This window comes from Nannospalax galili, unplaced genomic scaffold (genome assembly GCF_000622305.1).
Source record: "Nannospalax galili isolate Female #2095 unplaced genomic scaffold, S.galili_v1.0 scaffold2552, whole genome shotgun sequence".
NCBI lineage: Eukaryota > Metazoa > Chordata > Mammalia > Rodentia > Spalacidae > Nannospalax > Nannospalax galili.
This window is the reverse complement of record NW_008330756.1, coordinates 44,779-66,372: the sequence shown is the minus strand read 5'-3', so window position 1 is coordinate 66,372 and position 21,594 is coordinate 44,779. Positions and strand designations below refer to the sequence as shown.

The following is a 21,594-nucleotide window of genomic DNA, read 5'->3' as shown; positions in this document are numbered from 1 at the left end:
CACTCAAGTCCCTTGCAGTTTCCTCAAGGAAGAAAACATGGGATATTGACTGGGAGCTACAGGGTGGTCAAGGCTGCTTTTACTGTACAAGCTTGGTACTGAAAACTACTACCTACTCTAAACCTGGATTGCACAGAACCAGAATTTGATATCAATTACGTTCTACTGCCAACTATGATGCTGTATGCCTATAATCCCAGCACTTAAGGATGCTGAGGCAGGAGGATCTCTAGTTCAAAGCCAGCCTGTGTTACAAAGTGAGTTCCAGCTCAGCTTGGGCTATAGAGCAAGACCCTGTCTCAAAACAAACAAAAAACAATTATAGGCACAGCAATGAAAAACCAATGAAAGGTATATCGGGCTCACCATTTCCCTCAACGTTGGCACTAATACAACATGTATTGCTTGCATGTAGGATGTCATTTATAATTAATCACTGGCTTGTTAATATTAAAAATAAAGTGAAATGTTTTAATACTTAAGACTAGAAATAAAGTCAAATGAACGTAATCTACCTAACCTTATAGTTACAGATCAATTTAAGATAACTGAAAAATTGTTTCAGGAGTGGTGGTACACACCTTTAATCCCAGCACTCAGGAGGCAGAGGCAGGTGGATCTCTGTGAATTCGAGGTTAATCTAGTCTATTTAGCAAGTTGCAGGGCTACATAATGAGACCCTGTCTCTCAAAAAAAAAAAAGAGAAAAAAATGAATAAATAAATAGATAAATACTAAAAATTGACAAGATTGAATCATTTAAACAGTACCTTGGTCTATTCTCTCCAATTTTCCTTTTTATATCCCTCTTAGCTGAGTCCACGGGAGTCTTGAATAGAGGCAGAGCTCCCCAGACTCTCATGTGGCATGTGATTGACTTTTGACAACTTATCAGTCAGCACCCCTACAGAGGGATTGCCCACCCCCCTTTCTTTCTTTCCCTCTTTCTCACTGACTGGAAGATGACCATGAGAGACACCATGAGCTGTGAAGATGAACAGATTATCCTATGGATGGCTCTGGTCTCCTCTATAGAACAGAACCTCAGTATCAGCAGAGACTTTATTCCAATAGAGAAATCAGCCTCCACTCTGTTTAAGTCATTGCTATCTGGTCCCATACAACCAAACAGATATGTTCACTAATATCCCCTGATGTCCAGTCACCCTCCCAATTCTTCCAAACGTTCAACTTCAGGCTTTCCTGCTGCAATTCAGATAAACTTTCTTCTTGTTCATTATTGGAAATAGTTGTCTACTTCCTGCTAACAGTGACTATCAAATAGAGAACATATTTTACATTAAAATAATTTTTGTCAAGTCTAAGGCTTGGGCAGCCATAATCATTTCCAGGTTTTTTTCTAAAATTTTTATTTATGTATTTATTTATTTTTTATGTGACTGTATTGCCTGCATTTAAGTGCACCCGTGTTTCAGTACCTTCGGAGGACTGAAGAGGGTGTCAGATCCCCTGGAACTGGAGTTATGGATGGTTGTTAGCCACCATGTGGGTGCTGAGATTTGAACCCAGGTCTTCTACAAAAAACAACCAGCACTCTTAACCACTGAGTCATCTCTCCAGCCCCCAATCATTTCCAGTTTTAAGAAGTGAGTTAGCACCCAGGTGTGGTGGCACACTCAGGAGGCAGAGGCAAGCAGATCTCTGTGAGTTCGAGGCCAGCCTGGTCTCCATACGAATCTAGCCCAGCTGTGGCTACAGGGAGATGCTATCTCAAACAGACCCCCCCCCAAAAAAAAGGAGTTAGCCAGGCATGGTGGTACATGCCTTTAATCTCAGCAGAGGTAAGTTGATTCTAGCCTGGTCTAATTAGCAAATTAGAAGCTGCCTGGAAACACTTGTCTCAAAAAAACAAACAGAAAAAGAAGTGAGTTACCATTAAGAATTGTATTGTTCTTCTTTTTTATTATTTTACTATTAAACTTTTTAAAATCTTGAAGTTGGTTAATTTTAAAGTAAAAACTAACCATACATTTGTCTTTATACATGATATACACTTAGGAAATAAATAGTGCTCTAAGCATTTTAAAAAAGCTTCATTATATATAAACAGGGCTTCAAGCCATATGGATAAATACACAACCTGTAAGGATTCGGTTCCCCAAACTTCCTTCCTGAAAACAGAAGTCAAAAGTCACCAGGATGCATGGCCAGTAACACAAGCTTCACTTTGGCTAGAAAGCAATCACAGAAACACACAGAGGACTTGAGAGCATACTTTGAATTAAGACTTGACTGCTTATGTCTTCAGAAGTTTGGCATTAAATGGTGATATAACTTTGGCACAGTACAGATTCAAATAATGTCCTTTAAAACCTAAATACACAAAGTAATCACTCTCTTACCCCTCCCAGTATCACACCCATAAAAAACTCAACCTTTTGGCACATTCTCCTGGTTACATATTAATCAAAGGTTTGGGATTTTATGAGTAGCTCTGAAAAAAACTCTTGCTTATCACATCTGGGGCATACTGGTAGGAAATGGTTGTAGATATCTTCATGGAGTTTCAGAGGGGATTTCACAAACTTTCCTCCAGCAAACCTGCCTGGGCCCTCAGTTTTGGCCCCACTACCACCTTGGTATATAACCCAGGCAGATGGCTGAATCTCACCAAGCCTTGATTTTGTAAAACAAGATTAATAATGGCTGTCCTGCTCCCCTCACTCTAATTAGGTGACACACATGCAAACTGTCTGAAAACTAGAAAAGGGTGTCTCAGATGTGTTTATTCATTCAAATCGAGATCTAGAATGGGAGGCTTTTCCAAGTCTAACACAGATAAGGTATAAAAGCAAAATATTTCATGTAAGAATGAGCACTGTATCAAATCCCAGTGCCAGCTCTGGCCACAGGGGCTGGTTTCTGCATAGCAGGTAAGTAGAATACATATAACATCTCCTAGCTCCCTAAAGAGCAGACAGAGACTTTGCTCCAAAGCAATTGTAGCTAGCAATTGACAACCACTGTGGACCAGTGTACATGACCTTCTTCTGGTAACCAAGCATGTCACTCTTGGAGAACATGCACATGAAGGCCTCAGGAGCCCCACCCATTTCAGCCTGAAGCCCACCCTTTGGCCCCTTCTGTTTTAGCACATGTAAATTCATGGACCACTAAACCAGAAAGGATTCTAGGGACCTCAACCCCATCGGCTCAAAATGCAGAAGTTAAGTCATGTCTACTGCCATGTGCTAAACAGTGAAGTACCCAATAAACATTTGTTCGTCAAAGTATGAGTAATGTAAAAAAGAATGCCAACAATGTGTGCTTCAGAAGGTGAGCTTCAGAGCAGGATGGAATGTCTAAGATAGAACCAGTACCCATCAGTGCATCACATGAGAGCTCTCACAACAGGACCCCAGCACCAGCCTGATCTACCACCCCCTCTTTAAGTAACAGGCCTGTCATTGTGATATGAGTCAGTTCCCAGGGGAAAGACCTTTGACTGAGACTCAGTGAGACCAAGCAGCTGCCAGCCTTCCACACAGAACCACTTCAGAGCCCATGTTCCCTGTTATTGGGCAAATCCAGGGCTCATCTAACAACAGGGAGACCTACCCAGTGTACACAAGAGCTCTGGCTATTCCAGTGCTCACACACAAATCCAGACTAGCTTCCTGAGGTATCAACAGAGGTTTGGAGTTTAAATGAACTGGAGCTTCAGCAGTACACAGGTCCCTTCTGGGACAAGTCACAGTTGTCATGGGGGGCAAAGGTGAGCTCAGTGAGCAAGCTCCTCTCAAGGCTCCAGGATCAAGGCTGAGAGGGGTTTTTCATCAGGTGGGTCTTCAGCAGTAACTTTCCTCCATGTGTGTAGACAGCAGGGTTTGGGCACAGGCTACAGGACTCCATGGCCCCCTTAGGCCAGCTCCACAAAGGGACTAGAAGGAACCATGAAAATACAGTGTTAGCTCACTCACCAGCAAATGGGCAAACCTGCACCAAGGTGTATACTGTCACCCTCAAGACCAAGTTTTCTGACACACCTATAGGGCTATTTTACTGACTTTCAGGAGCTCTGGAAAGATCCTGAAGGCTTCTTTTAACTCTCCACCCAAAGTGCCACTGTTTCTCTCTGAGAAACACCCATGGGAGACTGGACTGGTAAGTGCACATGTCATAGTCTATGTATTTATGTGTTTTGCACACATGCACACATACATGTGATGAGAATTCTCTAATCCTTGATCTAGAAACTAGATCTAGAAACAAAGACTCAAGTGTGGCAGGAAGGGGACATGGTGGAGTCAAGAGACCTGAATCCTCATCTCAGCTAGGAAACTCTCTGGATCTCAAGCTCCTTATTGGTAAGTGAACAGCACACATGTCAGCAGGGAGAAAGCTGATGGCATTACATGTGACTAAGGATGCCACAACTTCCTGTGTGCATTTATTCCTTAGACTCCAGTTGTTTTGTATGCCTTAGAGAGAAAAGGAAATAAGGAAATAATGTGAGCCCAGTCATAGAAGTCTCCACCATTAGGAAGTTCTAGAGCATAAAAGAAGTATCTTATACCTTATGGCAGTACTTCCTGAGTATGTACAATCTAATTGATGAAATGAAGGTATATGGGGGCACATTGAAAGGTGTAAATGTAAACACAAACCAAAAGAATTAAACTAATGATAGAGGGAAATCAGATGAGCCTACACTTGACTGCTACCCTTAATGAGATGTGCAGTCTTCAGACCCCACACTTGTCATCACTGAGTTTTTGTCTGCTGATGTTCCTAAACTGGAGCCAAGAAAGCTGGAGATGCAGCCAGGCCCTGCAGGTTGGCAGACGGTTAATCACAAGGGATCCCTGAGCACAGGTTGCTTGATAATTGGTACCCAGAGAAAGATAGGGTGATTCCTCTGAGCAGGTAAAGCATCTATATTCAAACAAGCAGATTTTAACGGACCCATCACATACTAGGGCCTCTTAGGAAAAAGACTCCATCTTCCCAGGCCTCCATTTTCTTGCTGTACACTCTCCCTGTAACACCTGCCTCCTGAGGTCATCGATAAAATTAAATGATTCTGTAAGTCACTGGATACAGGTGGGTACACACTGAGCACCCAGTGGATGACAGCAGGATTACCATCCAGTACCGTAGTGAAGACAAAGGGCAGGAGGTAGACATTACTGGAGGGACGGTCCCCTCATCCTCAGCAGGTGTTTAGGCTCAGGGCATTAGACAGGCTCTCCTCCAGGATCCCACTGACACACACACACACACACACACACACACACACACACACTATGACAAGGGCTTTCCTCCACCTGGAAGCATGGGGTCCAGCACCAAGCAATGGGATATGAAGTAAGGCTGCCTGTCTGTCTCACTCAGCTCTATAGTTGAGCATTCCCATTTCTCAAAGGGAGAGAATTTGACGCACTAACATACACTCACAGCAACCCAGGTTCCAGAAAACCTAAAAAAGGGGGCAGTACTCTGTGCTTTCCCTCCCACCCTCCTGCCTACTCCAACCTGGTGCCAGAAGGAAGCTGGGAAATAGACCTTCTCCTGCCTGTCACTACAGAGGAGGCACCAATCTAAGGTAAGGGCATGGACACCAATGTGGGGATTCAGTGACACAACCATGTATAGAGAGCCCTGAGAGGGTGAAGCAGGGCAAGGGACAGAGGGACAGACATTCTCGGACATGCAATATTTCACTTATGTATTTGTCCACTGCCTTCCAGCAGGTCAGCTTCGGAAAGGAAGCACTTTCTCTCTGGTTTGTTGACTCTGGGCCCAGGTCCACATCCAGCTAGGTGAGAAGCCACGGGCTTGTGGAACATAGAAAGTCCTGTTACCTGGTTTCATTTTTCATTCTCCAGCCATCCCGACACTTGTGAAACCATAGCTCTTGCCCAGGGCGGATGCTAGTGTTCTCAGGGTCTCGTGCACAAAATGTCATTCTAAGAGGGAAAAAGAAACCATGGTTACAGACAAAACCCTACAGAGTCTATACAGTGCCTCTTGGATAGATTCATCATAGATGGAAATGGGAAAAAGAAACCTTCATCCTGTCACGCCCACTCCAGAGTCTTCAGAACTGCCTATCCCTGCTACAGGATTCCTAATTGTGTTTCATTTTATGACTTGACCTCATGCAGCCTCACTCACACATCTACTTTCTTCTCTATCTTCCCAAAAGACTACCTGACTCTTGGGGCCATAACCTCTTGGAAGCTCCCCTCCCTGCTCAAGTTTCCACAAACCTGATCACTCTAAACCTCCCAACTTAGTACAAAGGCTTATCTTTATATAAGTGTTGCTTTTGTAATTGTTGTTACTTATGACAGGAAGTTCAAAATTAAGATTTTGTTTTACCTGACAATAGGCTATGCTGCTTGAAACCACTTTTGGGTTTTAGGTTCAATGCTGAACTTTTCCACCAGACTTGATGCACCTGTAGGACAGTGCTCCATAATATTCATTGACAAAAGTAACCGGATCCCAGTCACAAGTCAAAAATCAAAGGTTCTAGGCTGGAGAAATAGCTCAGTAGTTAAGAGCACTTACTACTCTTGCAGAAAATCCAAGTTCAGTTCCCAGCACCCAAATCAGGCAGCTCACAACCACCTGTAACTCCAGCTCCAGATGATCTGATACTCTCTCTTAGCCTCTAAGGGCACCTTCACTCATATGCACATACCCACATATGGACACACACATATACATGTAATTAAAAATAAAAAATAAAATATTTTATAAAGAAAATATCAGAAAGGCTCAGCCCATAGACAGCTAAGAGCTTTAGAAAGAATCAGGGGCCTGATAACCATTTCACAACAGCTTGTGGTAAGCAATAGCTTGTGGCTGCCCCATGCAGCCTTGATGATATATGATTACAACACCCAATGACCAACAGTGTGTGGGGCACTTCATTCTGATGCTGAGCAGGACAAAAAAAGCCATATTCTGAATCTCTCCCAGGGAGCCTAAGTACCCAAGTTGGAGCCTAAGTTGGACCGACATGTTTTCAAACTAATAAAAAATATCTTATCCCACTCACAATCAGGAAATGCAAATTAATACAACAGAAGACCCGCTTCTACCTAACAGAGTGGCAGGAACATCCCACCAGATAGTAGAGGAAGCAGGGGAGGGGAACTATAATGCTAGGGCCAAAACTGAAAAGTAGTCCAACCACTTTGGAGAGAGTTTTTAAATATCCCACCAGATCAAAGAATGCATATATTCACAGCCCAGCAATTCCGCATTTTAGTATACATGCCACCAAAAAGCCCTCACATATGTGAGGAAAATGTGAAGGATGCTCACCTCAGCACTATTTGCAATTCCACAAAAACAATGAAAACTTAAAATCTGAATAAAAATGGTAAAACCACTCTAGTACAACGATGACTTACACAACAGTTAAACATGAACAGATTACAGAACATGTATTGAACAAATTCCATAGACAATATCTGCTTTTTTTTATAATAACCCATAAAACTGCATGCCCAATCATGTAAAATACAGAAGCATCTAAAACAATTATACATATTCTTTATGGGCATAAACAAAGTATTACTGGGCATTAAAACATAAAGAAAGGAAATGCACTGCCATTAGTTAATGTGAAATTTTCCATTATATTTGGTCTGAAAGAAGGAGATGTAATGGGCGCAAAGGGGCTTCCTGTAATGTTTTTACTTTTATTTACTTTATTTTTAATTTATCCATATTTATTTTATGTGTATGAGTGTTTTGCCTGCTTGAACTTAACAGCACCATGTGCATGCAATGCCAACAGAGGCCAGAAAAGGGCATTGTATCCCCTAGAACTGGAGTTAAAGATGTGCTGGAAACCCAACCCATGTCCTCAATAAAAGCAGCAACTGCTCTTAACCACTGAGCCATCTCTCTGGCCCAAAGTTTTTACTTTTAAATTCTTATATTTGAACCCAATTTGGGAAACTGCTTACATTTGATCAGTCTCAATGGCGATTTGAGGAATGTTAATTATATTTGAAATATTTAATAATAATGATGATCATCTTTCTGGTACCACACCTGTGGGCATAGACTATACTTAAGAGCCTAGAGGAGTAAAATAGACACAATTATGGAGATCACGGGCTTGGTACTAGTGCTTCCCTCTCATAAATCCCCCAGGCCAAGGTTTCTAGACTAGAATTGCTTGGAGGAAAGATCCAAGGCACCAGTACACTCCCTCTGCTGCCAGCTGAGCCATGGATAATGGATGTAAATTCAAGACATGTGGAGAATTATAACAGAAATAATGTCAGAGGAATGACAAAGAGGGCATAGGCTGCTTCCTCCAGCCCAAGGCTGGCAGTGAGCACTACAGAGGTCGGGGGGGGGCGGGGGGGGACCTCCTCGCTCCTGATAAAAGTCTCCATGACTTTCCTGGCTTTGAGCCCTCCTTCGGTAGAGTCAGGGCACAGTAACAAGAGTTGATACACAAAGGTCTGGAACTCTCATGGGGATCAAAGAAATTGGAGGCTGCCAGCTGGCACAGTAGAGGGCTCTCTGCTAGTGGAAGTTAGGATCACAGTCCCACATTCCTGACCCAGAGCCTCAAAAGAAAAGACACAGTGATCTAAAAGTGAGGTGCTGGGAAGGGTATAGGTCTTGTGGAAGTCTTCACCTGTGGACCAGGATGCTCCAGTTTGCCCCATCATAAATAAATCACAAGATAGCACTCCTAGAAAGCCCTGTCCAGGGGAAGGCTTCTTCCTCCGGGCCAGCACAGGACTTGGCATGCAGAAGAAACGATGAACTCCAGCCTGCCCTTCCTGCTGTGGGCTATGATCCAGGCATAAGATACACCTTAGTTACTAGAAGCCTTGATCTGGGAGTCACAATTTCCTTTCAAAGGTGTTTAAGGTTTAGCTGGCAGCACACTCTGAATATGTAAGGGTTATGAGTGCAAATGGAGGAAAAGAATGAATGCAGGAGAACTTTGTGCCCACAACTCACCAAGGTGGTGAGGGGCATGGAACACTTACTTCCGCTGGGTTTCCCCAGACTTGACACGAATCCGTCGGATGTGCAGCTCCCGATGAGGATTGCTGGGTTGAGACAGGTAGGTGCGAAGTTCCTTCCATAGGTTGTACCAGGACTGAGATATCCCCTCCCAGGTGAGGCTGATCTTCAAGAGATCACCCAAGTCCTCTTCAGTATAAACCAGGAAAGTATTGGTGGCATTCAGCCCAATGGGCTCCACACTACAAGGTAGAAGAGAAGCTCATCTCTCTCCCATGGCACCTGGGAAACTGGCACACTCAGCTGGGTGCCTCCATCTCAGGCTCTTCATGTCCCCCAGTTTACAGGACCAAGGAGGAAGCTGGGTTGCGCCCACAACACTTGACTTCTAACCAAAAACATTCCTAAGCTACTAACTCCGAAGAGACAGGATCAAGAAGAACAGAAATAAGAAGACACAAAGAAGTCACATCCCCACGCAAACATGCTGTTCCTCAGCCTGGGGCACAGTCTAATCCTCTCTTCCTGTGGGTGATGGTGGATGTAAAAGCCTTGTCTCCCAGCAAGAACATGAGCCCTGAAAAGTGTAACTTTGATGGCTTCCTTGCTTCCTCTCTTCCCTTCCTTTCTTTCTTCTTCCCTTCCTGCCTCCCTCCTTCCATCTTTTCATTCTTTTCTTTTATTTCTTTTTTAAAATATTTTATTTATTATTTTTATTTTATGTATATGAGTGTATTGCCTGCATGTAAGTGAGTGCACCCGTGTCGTGCAATGCCATAGAGGTCAGAAGAGAGTTTCGGATTCCCCTGGAACTGGAGTTAAGGAAAGTTCGTAGCCGCCATGTGGGTGCTGGGAATCGAACCCAGGTCCTCTGCAAGAGCAGTAGGTGCTCTTAACTGCCGAGCCATCTCTCCAGACCCTCCTTTTCTTGTTTCTTTTTGTTTGTTGACTGGGTCTCATAGTTCTCAGGTTGATCTGGAATTCACAGTCCTCTGGCCTCAGCCTTCTAAGTACTGGGATTCCAGGCACCTCACCTGTCTCTGATATTTCTTCATAACACCAACATCACTTGACAGAGTGCTTTGCCTCTGGTGGGAACTCAACAAATTTCTACAGTCTTCCATGTAACCCTCCCACAGTTTATCATTACAGAAGATCCAGGGATGACGTTCATCAAGTTCCAGATTCCCTAAGGCCTTGGGTGTCAGGCGTTGCCTGACATGAAACAGCAGTTTCTGTGCAGCTGATCAGTAGTTTCTCACGCAGCTGATTCATCTTGGGAGCTTCCCTCCCAGAAACCCTCTGAGTCAAGGACTTGAAGGAAAGCACACAGAAGAGAGGAAAGAGAGGACCCAGATGCCAACAAGAACCACCCAGCTCCTCCCCTGGGCAAACCAGCTTGACTCTCCTGAACCTCTTCCAATAGCTCACTCTGCTCTCATCTTCAGACTAACCAGTTCTCTGTCCTGAACCCAAGCTTCAAAGGACACTCACACTTACATTTCCAACGGTAGAATCTGGGAGTCGGCATTAGTGCCATACAGGGTGACATAGAAGGTGGGCTGGATTTCTCCCCTGCTCTTATAACTGAAGATGTGGATTTTCATCTGATAATGGTAAACTGCACAGACAGCAGAACAGAGACATTTGTGAGCCTTGCTCATCACCTCAGGGCGCCCCAACTCATACAAGCCATCTAGCACACTGAACTTTAGAGATGGACATCATGTTGGCCCACATTAGCCGCAACCTTGTTCTGCCCAATAGCATGCTGTTCCTCAGCCTGGGGCACAGTGAGGATTGTGAGTGATTGTGGATATATAAGCCTTGTCTCCCAGCAAGAACTTGAGCCCTGAAATGTATGACTTTGATGACTTCCTTGCTTCCTCTCCCCTCCCTTCCTTCTTTCTTTCTTCCCCTCCTGCCGCTCTCCCTCCATCTTTTCATTCTTTCCTTTTCTTGTTTCTTTTTGTTTGTTTGTTGACCGGGTCTCATAGTTCTCAGGCTGATCTGGAATTCACAGTCCTCTGGCCTCAGCCTCCTAAGTGCTGGGATTCCAGGCGTGCACCACCTCACCTGGCTCTGAAAAAGTGCCCTAAACTTGGGGGTCAGGAGATGTTTGGGGATTTAGGACCTACCTCTTTCTACTGTGTGTGACCCTGGATTAAGGAACAAGGTATTAACCTCTCTGAGTTTCGATGTCCTCATATGTAAAATAATACACAGGTTATAAAATTATAAGCTATCATTTCTGTCTTCTGTTTCATGCTGCTTCTCATTTGTTAAAATTGAATGAGAAATATGAAAATACTTGAAAACATTAAATGCAAGATAGAATTTTAAGATATCAATATGTGATCATGGGTTAATACATCACCAAAGGCATCCTCACCATTAACTTTTTTGTTGTTGTTGTCCCTAGTCTAAGCCTGCCTGGAAGACATTACATTGAACCAGGCTGGCCTCGATCTCACAAAGATCCACCTGCCTCTGCCTCCCGAGGGCTGGGATTAAAAGTGTGAGCCCCCACTCTGGGCATTCTCACCATTAACTTTTAAGGACCAACTTTACTAGGACATGCACAATATGATCTAATTTGCAATAATTTGGTACAGCTGAGTGGGCCACAGCTCCTGAGCTGGTGCACACCCTGTTCTACAACAAGTTGTAAAGGAAGAAAAAAGCTAAGGGGTTGCTTGCAGGCCTGCAGACAAGTTACCTCTGAAAGGCATGCCGGCCCGTGTTTTTAGGTACATTTTGCTGTTCCTCTTGTTTCTCATTTTCTTAGCATTGTAGCCAATGCTATTACAACGATTCTTCCGGCAACTGAGACAGATCCCCTTTTTGAAGCGGTTGGAGTCTGTGCACTGGAAGGCAAAGCTCGGCTTGTCCTGATTCACTAGGGAGTCCACAAAGAGGTGTACGGCTCGCTCATGTTCACATTTCACCACCTCTGTGATTGCTGGGGTACAGGGAGACAGAGAACACATGAGATGAGCCACTTGGATGATTATACCACTCAGTGAATAATTATTATACACCTCCTCATGATCACTATGTTGATTGAGGCTGATATGTATAATTCTTATATGTGCTCAGTGATGTGTCTGGCTCCTATTTAGAAACAAGGGAATTTAAGACCATTCCAGCCACCTAATTGTCCACTCTGTAAGTGGGAGAAGACAGCAGCAATATGCTCAGAGAAATAAAGAATTTACACAGTAAAAGTAAAATTGTGATGAAGTCCAGCTGTGTGAAAGCAATCATTAAGTCCCAACAGAGCTGTATGGATAGAAAATTGCAGAAATGCATCAAATCAGAAACACCATCTTGTACAGTGCTCAGCAAAATATAGCTTGAAGGATGAATACAAGTTTTGTAAATAAAGTTTTATTGTAACAGAACCACAGTCATTGGTTCCTGGATATTTTCGTGCTACCATAGCAGGGAGGGGCAGTGGAAACAGAGACTGTATGGCCTGAAGGCCTGCAATATTTGCTAACTGACCCTTTAGGAATATGCCACCAGCACTGTGATCTAATCCCTTCAGTTTCAGACTACAGTCCGAAGTGCCATACAGAGGAGATAATTTGCTCAGTCTAGAGTAGTATGTCACTGCTAAAACCAATAGTTCAAGAAACTCCAAGAGCCCTAGAAAAATTTGGCAAAGCCACCTCTACCTCTTCCTTACTAACACCACCAGCTTTTTAAAAATACCATCATTCCACAGCCTGCAAAGGAGTGAGCAGAGCTTCCCACCCCACATAGCAACCTGTATATTCACTCATATTGGGAGAAAGGAACTGTATTAACACCAAGTGACAGACTTGGACATCCAAAGAAAAGGCAGAGTGTCAGAATGGAGAGAGCCAAGCCAGGGCATTGAAAGAATGGGAAACCCAGAGAGCCACTGGATACCACACCAGGTTCATTCACAAAATGACTTCAGTCCAAGTTGGCAAAGCATAGGCTGAGGCATTCAGAAAGTAAAATAGAATAGAAAGGGGTCCTTGGTTTTGTTTCTCTAAAATGTTACCGAAAAATGAGATATAGTATATTCATCTAACAGAATATTACATAGTCTGTAAAAATATATAGTAAGTCTACCTGCTCTGGCCTTTAAGAATGTCCATAATATATGACGACTGAGCAGAGAGAGCACAAAACAATAGGACTTGGAAAACAATCTAGTTACACACAGACACACAAATTTACAAAGATCACACAAATGTTTACACTGGCTGCCTTCAGAGAGTAAAGGTGGGCATGGCAGCAAGGGGAGATTTAACCTTTTGTTTTATAAAATTCTATATTGCTTGATATATTTTATTGCACTTATTTATTTAGTGGAAGACAGAGGATAGCTTTTGGGAGTTAGTTCTCTCTTTATACCATGTAGGTCCTGGGGCTAGAACACAGGCTGTCAGGCTTGGTGGCAAGCACCTTTACCCACTCACCTTCCCTAATGCTTGATTTTTAAATAAGCGTCTATGTATACCCATTCAAAAAGGAAATTAATCAATAACAACTGTGACCTGGAAGCATGCTAAGTAAATGGATGGTTGTTAACAGGCACAGAGGATGATCACTGTGTGAAGTGATGACAGTGATGAGGGGAATGATGTTGACAGCACTAACAACTTGGGCTGATTTAGAAGGTCAAACTCAAAGCGGAAAATTAGAAACTTACTTCCATATGCAATTGATCCCAAGACATCATTCAATCCACAGCCTGGCTGGAAGTCACCACCATTGGGGTAGATGTCAATGTGCCCCACAGGCATCTGAATCCCAATGCTCAAGCCAAAGGAAAGTGTGTAGGTATGCAGAACATCCACGAAGTCTGCGTCATCTGGGGAGAGCCTCCTGTTGATGTCCACTCCTTCAAACATGGGTCCAGCAGGATCTAGACCTGCAACAAGTGAAGCCGAGATGGACTTTGTCAGGAACACCAAGTCAGTGAGTCTTGACTTGAGTTCAGTCCAAGCCTGCAGAATGAAGATACTCGCTGAGCCTAGCAGCACAAATCCAGACACAGAAGGTGTGGAAGAAAATAAAGAACCCATATGCAGTTGACCCTAGACATCATCCAGGAATTAAGTCCCGCTGTTCCAGGACTGACACTTTTTTCTTAAGCCTCCACATGTCCTGATGCCTCAGCTAGCCCAATATGCCAGCCACAATGCTCACTCTGCCACCAGCTCTGCGGAACCATGGGGAAGTGTCACGCCATCTCCAATGAAGCCCACGTGAGATCCTCCGTGGGTTGAGGCTGGAACTTCAAGGAAGGTTGCCTCTTGGAATTGGTTGTGATAAGTAACATGCAGTGTACCTGGCACGCTCTTACTTGCTATTAATTTTCTAACTGTCACTGTATCTTGGGCTTTCTGGGGGCCCAGAAAGCGCCTGGTGTCCTTGGCACCGCTATCACTGCCTTTATTGAAATCCCTTAATCATCCTAGTTCAGATGCACCATTATTAACGAAAGATATTTTAATGAGAGATATTTTAGACATAGTGAGAAGTAATTAAGCAGAGTTAATGCTGGAAAGTCCAGGGAATAATAGATTTCTAGAAGAAAAATATAGATAGATAAATATAGATAGAAGAAGGGTTTCTTGTTATTCATTACAATTCATGGATAAATCGGTAAGATCAGGACCACCTTGGTGTCTTTTGATAAACAATCAATAAGAGAGCATTATAGGGCAAATATAGAAAGTATTTGAAAATTTGGTAGGATAAGAGAGAAGGATAGCTTCATGGATCCCTAACATGGAATAGCCTTTTTGGGACCTATAGAGTTAAAAATAACTTAGAAGCCCTATGGCCCACTACAAATAAGCAAGGAATATTATCAAATAGTTAAAAAGGTAACATCAGGCACAGCTGGTGTTGAAAGTGCTTAATGAGCCAAGGTCATCCTGACTTGGGACTACAAAGCCGAGTGTGTAAAAAAGGCTGGCAGTAAAAAACCACAGTAAAGCAGGAATTTACTGTCTAGTGTCCGGTTGATAAGACAGGGAAATATGTTGGCAAAATTGTGTTTTACTTTCATCTCTGGAACTGTAAATCTTAGCATGACTGTTCTGCGGTTTTTGTGATCTTTGCTGTATATATCTCAAACCTTGCAACTGCAAAAATTACACTCAGACTTTCATCAAGCTCCTTTTGCATCTGTTTGTCACTTGCCGACTCCTTGTCCACCCTCTCGACGACCCTGTTCCCATCAGACTGAACTGCCCCGGTCTGGGCTGGTCCGTTGCAGGGAAGTGAGAATTAGGGCAGGTCTAGAACAAACTTGGCTCCTGGGCCTAAGCCATTGACCCCAGCCATCTGCGCCTACATGCCTGGTTTGTGCAGAATTTACACCATAACTAAGCTGCCTACATAATTCTGGAAGAACTCTGTCTCCCCCAAACTGCTTGACTTGTATTTTGACTCACTCTACCCCTTCCTTAGTCAGGCCCAGGTCTTGGCCCACATGTGGAATGGTAGAGAATAGCACTTCCAAACTTCCAGTATCCGATACAGCAAGAACCCAAATGCCAGACCTTCACAACACCTTCTGCTTTCACACCCACAATGAGAAAGACTTTTTGCCTCCCAAATTTCTGTGTTGAGTCAGAAAGCTGCTCTACATAGGATACTGGCTATCACACTTGAAATTGCTCAAATTGTACTGGGGAGCTTGTTATATATAAATTGGGATTCTAGTATATAGTCTAAAAAAAAATCTCTGAAAGGACATATAAGTAAACAGTTTTCTGTGTGTAGATGCATCAGGGGAGCAGGTGGGAAAGAAAACTGGCCACGTATCATATCTTTGACAGTGAGAGATTTTACACAATCTTTTAATTCTGAACCACATAAATCTAAAAGGGAAGGAAGGAAGGAAGAAAGGAAGGAAGGAAGGAAGGAAGGAAGGAAGGAAGGAAGGAAGGAAGGAAGGAAGGAAGGGAGGAAGGAAGGAACTTGTAAAGCATAAATGTGGATTTCAGTGACCTTGATCTCCAGAGAATCTAATATGTACTTGCAGACAAGACAGAAATGGAGACTGATTCCTTGGGCGATCTTAAGTGAGTCATTTGTGGACTAGATGTTGAAAAACTTCCCAGTGCTTCAGGATCATCTATGAAATGGAAACTCAAGCCACAATTCATGCAGTTTATATAAAAAATTAAGAGATTAAGAATTTGCCAATATTCAATATTACCAAGCCATGATCATAGGAACTGGATTTGTCCCAACCAAGAAGGCTCTTTGCCCAACAGATACACACTGGAGAAAGTTAAGACATAAGCACAGAAAATGCCCTATTTGGTCTAGAATAGGGATCGGCCACTGGGAGTGATCTTACCCTCAAGGGACACTTGGTGATCTTTGGAGACATTTTTGTTTATCACAACTGGGGGCAGAAAAACTAACAGCATCTACTAGGGACATGCCAGAGATATGGCTAACTATCCTAAATATGCCACATAACACACACACACACACACACACACACACACACACCAAAGCTCCTCTGACCCCACATGTCAGTGCCCAGACTGAGAGACTCCAGTCTAGAGGCACCAAAGCCAGGAGGTAAGGTGGTCAAGAACCATGTCCCCAAAGGAGGAAATGAATAACAAAGCCACATTCCCCAGACCCAGCACAAAGAATCAGAGAGTTCACTGGGACTTGTGAGAGGGTAATTTTAGGATAAACAGAAGCTGCTTTCCAGAGTGAACAAACTAGGACTCATTATTCATGTGAGAATGAATGAAGGCTAAAACTAGGGAGTTTCCAGAAGTTTGGATGATTTTATGGGTGACCAAGGCAGAAAGGGAACCCAGGATGCTTAAGGGCTCAACTTTAGCCTATGACCTAAAAAGAAAGATGGCACCAAAGTATGCTCTTCCAAAATAACCTACAAAAACTGGGCAGGGTGATACATGCTTTTATTCCCAGTACTCGGGGTGGGGTAGAGGGAGGCAAATCTCTGTGATTTTAAGACCAGTCTGGTCTATATAGCGAGTGAGTTCTAGGCTAGCTAGGGCTACAAGGAGACCCTGTCTCAAAAAAAAAAAAAAAAAAAACCAAAAAACAAAAAAAAAAAACAAGGTAATGACTCTCTCTCTCTCTCTCTCTCTCTCTCTCTCTCTCTCTCTCTCTCTGCTTCTCACCATGTGCACTGAAGGGAAAAAGAATTGACGAGGAGGAACATTCTGTTTTGCAACTAAGACAAGAGAGGGGCTCTCTGCTTGGTGTGAACAAAGATCCCCACCAGACTGGCAGCTCCATGGAAACGAGGCTGTATTGGAGGAATGCTAGCGGCTGAGGGGCCTCATAGGCCAGTGTGGGGCCTTCACCTACCCAGACTCAGCCAGTTCCCTGCCCTGACTATGTGGCACACATCCCTGGTCCACGTGATACAATCTACTTTTTACTGTACTTTTTAATCTATACTTCCAGATAGTGGCTACAGGCAGGGCCCTATACTCTAGTAACCCGGACTGAATCCCAGATCTACTACTTAAAGTGCGAGATTGGGCTTGTTTAATCATCCAGTCATCCTTCCTCCCATTTATGAAAGTTACAAGGTTACCAGGCAGTTTAGAGAAAGTATGAAGTATTTTCACTCATCTATCAAGTGAGTATGCTTGAGGCTTGACATTAGATAGCATCTAGCCCACAGCCTACCTAATTTGTAGTTCTTGAAGGAATTAATCCTCTATCTTACTTGTTCATAACTACCTAGTCACAAGTTCAGTTAGAAATATTTGACTTCTTCCCTAGTACAACACAGACTGCCCTCAAGAGCAAAGAGGGGTAAAACTCCAGCAAACCCCACTCCACATCCTCCATTCAAGCAAGACTTGGGCTCAGATCTTTTCTTGTAGACTCCAGGCTAAGGACCCTTGGTGGCTTCTGCACTGTGATATCACTACCCTGAGGCTCCCACACAAGCTGCAGTCTCCATCCTACCAGTCAGGTCCACATGAGAAGCCTACCAACAGAAAGTAGAGGAGCCAGCCTCCCCGTTAAACATCCACATCAGTATGGGGCAAGCAACTAAACCCAGGCCAGGCCCCTGCTCCACAGAGAGGTCAGAGGGAAGCTGCTACTCTCAGGACATGAGGGTCAAGGCATGTGCACTAATTAGCCTTCTGCCAGCCCCACAGCTGGCCACAGACAAGAGGCCTTCTCAACAGCCACCACCAGAACAAGAAAAAAGAACTGGAAAGCTCTCTGACTAGCCTTGTCTCATTTTACATTAGAAACAGGGAAAGGCAAGACCTTTGGTTTGTCCTTGTTGACAAGGACACATTGGGCCTTGACCCTGGTAGAGCCCATGTGAGTGCTGCAGTTTGCAACCAGCTGGCCTGGCTCTGGAACACTGGAGGATGGTCATGCAAGCATAGCCTACTTCAGACAGTTCAAGCCCCACTATGCTAGAAAGAAAGCTCTCAAGCTATAAAGACTGGAATTACTGGCTCTCATGGAGTTTGTATACATATGTCTATGTGTAGGCACCTATTAGATTTGAACCCAAAGACAGCAACTAAAGAGGGCCAATAATGATACAAAGATTGGTGTTGTTGGTTTTGCTGTTGTTGTTTTTTTTTTAACTACCCTGCTACCTTGTTCCCAAAATCTGAAACTCTACCTTTATTAATTCAGTTATCTAAAGGATTCCTTCCTACCGGAGTCCTGTTTTAAATAAAAACATTACAAGGAAAGAAATAGATCAAATCTCTCCTTCTAGGTGATATTATCAAGCTGTGATTTGCAGGTGTCCTCCCCAAATTCATAGGCTGAGGACATAATCCCTAAATTCAAATAGGGATGGTATTTGGAAGAGAGGCCTTTGAGAGATGATTAACATTAGGTGAAGTCATCAGGGTGGGGTCCCCATGACAATATCAGTGGTTTTATAAGAGAGAGACCTAAACTAGCTTGCTTGTTTTGTCTGACCATGTTAGACACTTCCCTCCACCATGTTATCATGCAGTAAAAAGATGCCAGGAAGCTAAATAAACTTCTATCCACTATAAATTACCTAGTCTATGCTGTTTAATTATAGTAACAGAAAACAAGCTAAGACACCATCCTTAGTATTCTCAGGGATGGGGAGGAAGCTGAGGATGAATACACATAAAAGAATGTTGGACGAAAGGAAAAGGTTGAGGCAATAAATTTACTATTAATTTTAATGTAGAAGAAACTTTCTTGCATATCTAAAGGTCCCTAAAATAGATAAAAGAATCTGACTTTTTTTAGAATCATTATATAGTTTAGTCCAAATTAAATATTAAAAGTTCACTAAGAAGGTGGGCATGGTGGCACTGGCCTTTAATCCCAGCACTCGGGAGGCAGAGGCAGGTGAGTTCAAGGCCAGCCTGGTCTACATAGTGAGTTCCAGGACAGCTGGGGCTACAGGGAGACCCTGTCTCAAAAAGATTTTTTTAAAAAAAGTTCGTTAAACAGCTGGAGAGATGGCTCAGTGGTTAAGAGCACTGGCTGTTCTTGCAGAAGACCCAGGTTCAGTTCCCAGCACCCACATATTAGCTAACAACCAACCATAACTCCAGGTCCAGGGGATCCAACACCCTCTTCTGGCCTCTCTGAGCATTGCACAACATGGGTGCACTTATATGCATACAGGCAAAAGACACAAATAAAAATAAATAAATCAAGAAAATTAATTTTTAATAAAAAATGTTCACTGAGGTATAAGTTTCAAGATGGAAAAACTCCACTTTCAATTGGGCACCTGGATACCAATATCAGAAAAGTCCTTTTAATTACAAAGTTCAGCCACTCATTCTAAACAGGTGATGATCATTAATAAATATGTGACCTTAACATTGGAAAGAAGCTATTGGTGGGTGAAATAGAAAACAAGTAGTAGAACTCAAACCAGACTCTAGCATTCATTCCTTTCTCTAATATCCGGAATCTCATTGTGAAGACCAAAAGTGAACACTCAGAAGCTTAGAAACCAAGGTTCCATTTCAGTTTTTGCTCTTTAGTTCTTAGCCATTTGCTCATGAGCAAGTTGCCTCACTTCTGCCTGTTTCCCTGCCTGCTAGACTAGACCAGAAGTTTCCAAGTTCTCCATTGCTCTGAAACCTTGAGATTTCTCCAGCTTGGGATTCCTCTAGGGAAGAAGGTCTGAAGAGTACAGGCAAGAACTCATAAACACCTATGTAGCTTCAATAAGAATATCCTTTCCCCATCCACCTGCCGTATATTAAGATCTTATACATGTTCAGTTTGAAAAAAAGAGTTTGTCAGGTTTCTTCCAAAGCCAGTCCCTTGAGGACTTACGCTGTCTCATCTGGGAGCTCTCTGGTTCAGAATGCCCAGCTGGAGAATGTAGACACAGTCAGTTCTTACCTGTGATTCTGCCCACTGTTCCTTTCACAAAGTTGCCAGCATATCCAGCCACATGTGCGCCAAGGCTGTAGCCAATCAAGTGAACATTCTGAAGAGAAAAATCTTCCTTCTCCTGCAGGAAGTCATCAAAGAGTGTGAGCTAAAGGGTGTGGTCTGGAGCTTCAAGGGCCACCAACAATTTCAACAAATTCATCATGTTAGAGGAGGGGTCACAGGGGCCATGGGCATAGAGACTCCCTGCAGTATCATCAGCATTGCTGGTCAGGCAACATGGATGGTCCCTGCCTAGGACAGGGAGGTCTAAAGGACTTAGTGGCACTTGAAATACCAAGAGAGTGAGACGGAGGCTGTGACTACAGGCTGCATGACTGGGTATTCCTCTACATGTTCTACAACATGGCTTCCTTTCTTTGAGGCAGTATCTAGAGGGCACTGGAAGCAGTATGGAGGTGAAAGATACCATACTCACTGCAGATCCAAGCACTAGCCACAATCTGTAGTAACCTACTCCCTGCCTGCCTTCTTAGACCTTGACCTTACTCTACCCCCAGGAGTTGCTACCTTCCTCTTCGTAAGCCCACATTGGAGTAGTGTCCCATTCCAGAGCATTCAAATGGTGGGGGAGGAGGGGTGAGGTAGAGCTTTGACCCCATGGCTCAGAAAACATTTCTAAAGCACCTCAAGTTGAACAGGGAAGCACTGCACACAAATCTTTCCCAGAATTCTGCCAGCACCCCTAAGATTCTTGGGTGAAAGGAGAGTCAGGTTGGAAATTCTCAGCTTTTAGGGTCACTTTGCCAGTGTCCCCCTGCCTTTCCAGCCCCAGTTAAGTCCACTGGTCTCGGACAAATCATTAACCTATAAAAAGTAAATACATGATCTCAAGATCTGTTTTGCACACGATATTTTAAACAATGTATTGGCTGATCTGTTTGAACCAACCTCTTCCTACTCCTTAGCACAGCTACACTCCAAAGGCAAGAGCAGACTCTGTAGCAGTCTCAGGTTCCAAGCCTGTCCTGGTTTCTGGCTATTCTCTAGTCATCCTAAGGCCATCAGCTTCTAAGATCAACAAGTAATCACCCACAAGGCAAATGTTCTTACAGCAAATACAGTACGGGGGTGGGGGGGGATGCAGAGATCTATCAATAATTCAAAGGCTCTGAAGTAGGCTTTGAAGTAGTTCATGCAATGCTTAATTTAGCAAAAATTGTGATGCCAGAGATTTTGATCA

The 21,594-nt window shown here is 43.5% G+C and overlaps 1 protein-coding gene across 1 annotated transcript in view; it reads right to left on the bottom strand.

Annotated features, from left to right (window-relative positions):
- Positions 1 to 1,957: 1,957 nt before the first annotated feature.
- Positions 1,958 to 21,594, bottom strand: part of Lipg (lipase G, endothelial type) — a 27,108-nt gene continuing 7,471 nt past the window's right edge. The window contains exons 4-10 of the mRNA XM_008851854.3: positions 20,361 to 20,472; positions 13,663 to 13,884; positions 11,692 to 11,934; positions 10,473 to 10,593; positions 8,996 to 9,214; positions 5,825 to 5,929; positions 1,958 to 3,901 (exon numbers count right to left, since the gene is read on the bottom strand). Coding sequence (XP_008850076.1) covers positions 3,880 to 3,901; positions 5,825 to 5,929; positions 8,996 to 9,214; positions 10,473 to 10,593; positions 11,692 to 11,934; positions 13,663 to 13,884; positions 20,361 to 20,472 — 1,044 coding nt within the window. The 3' untranslated portion in view covers positions 1,958 to 3,879. The remainder of the gene's footprint in view (positions 3,902 to 5,824; positions 5,930 to 8,995; positions 9,215 to 10,472; positions 10,594 to 11,691; positions 11,935 to 13,662; positions 13,885 to 20,360; positions 20,473 to 21,594) is intronic.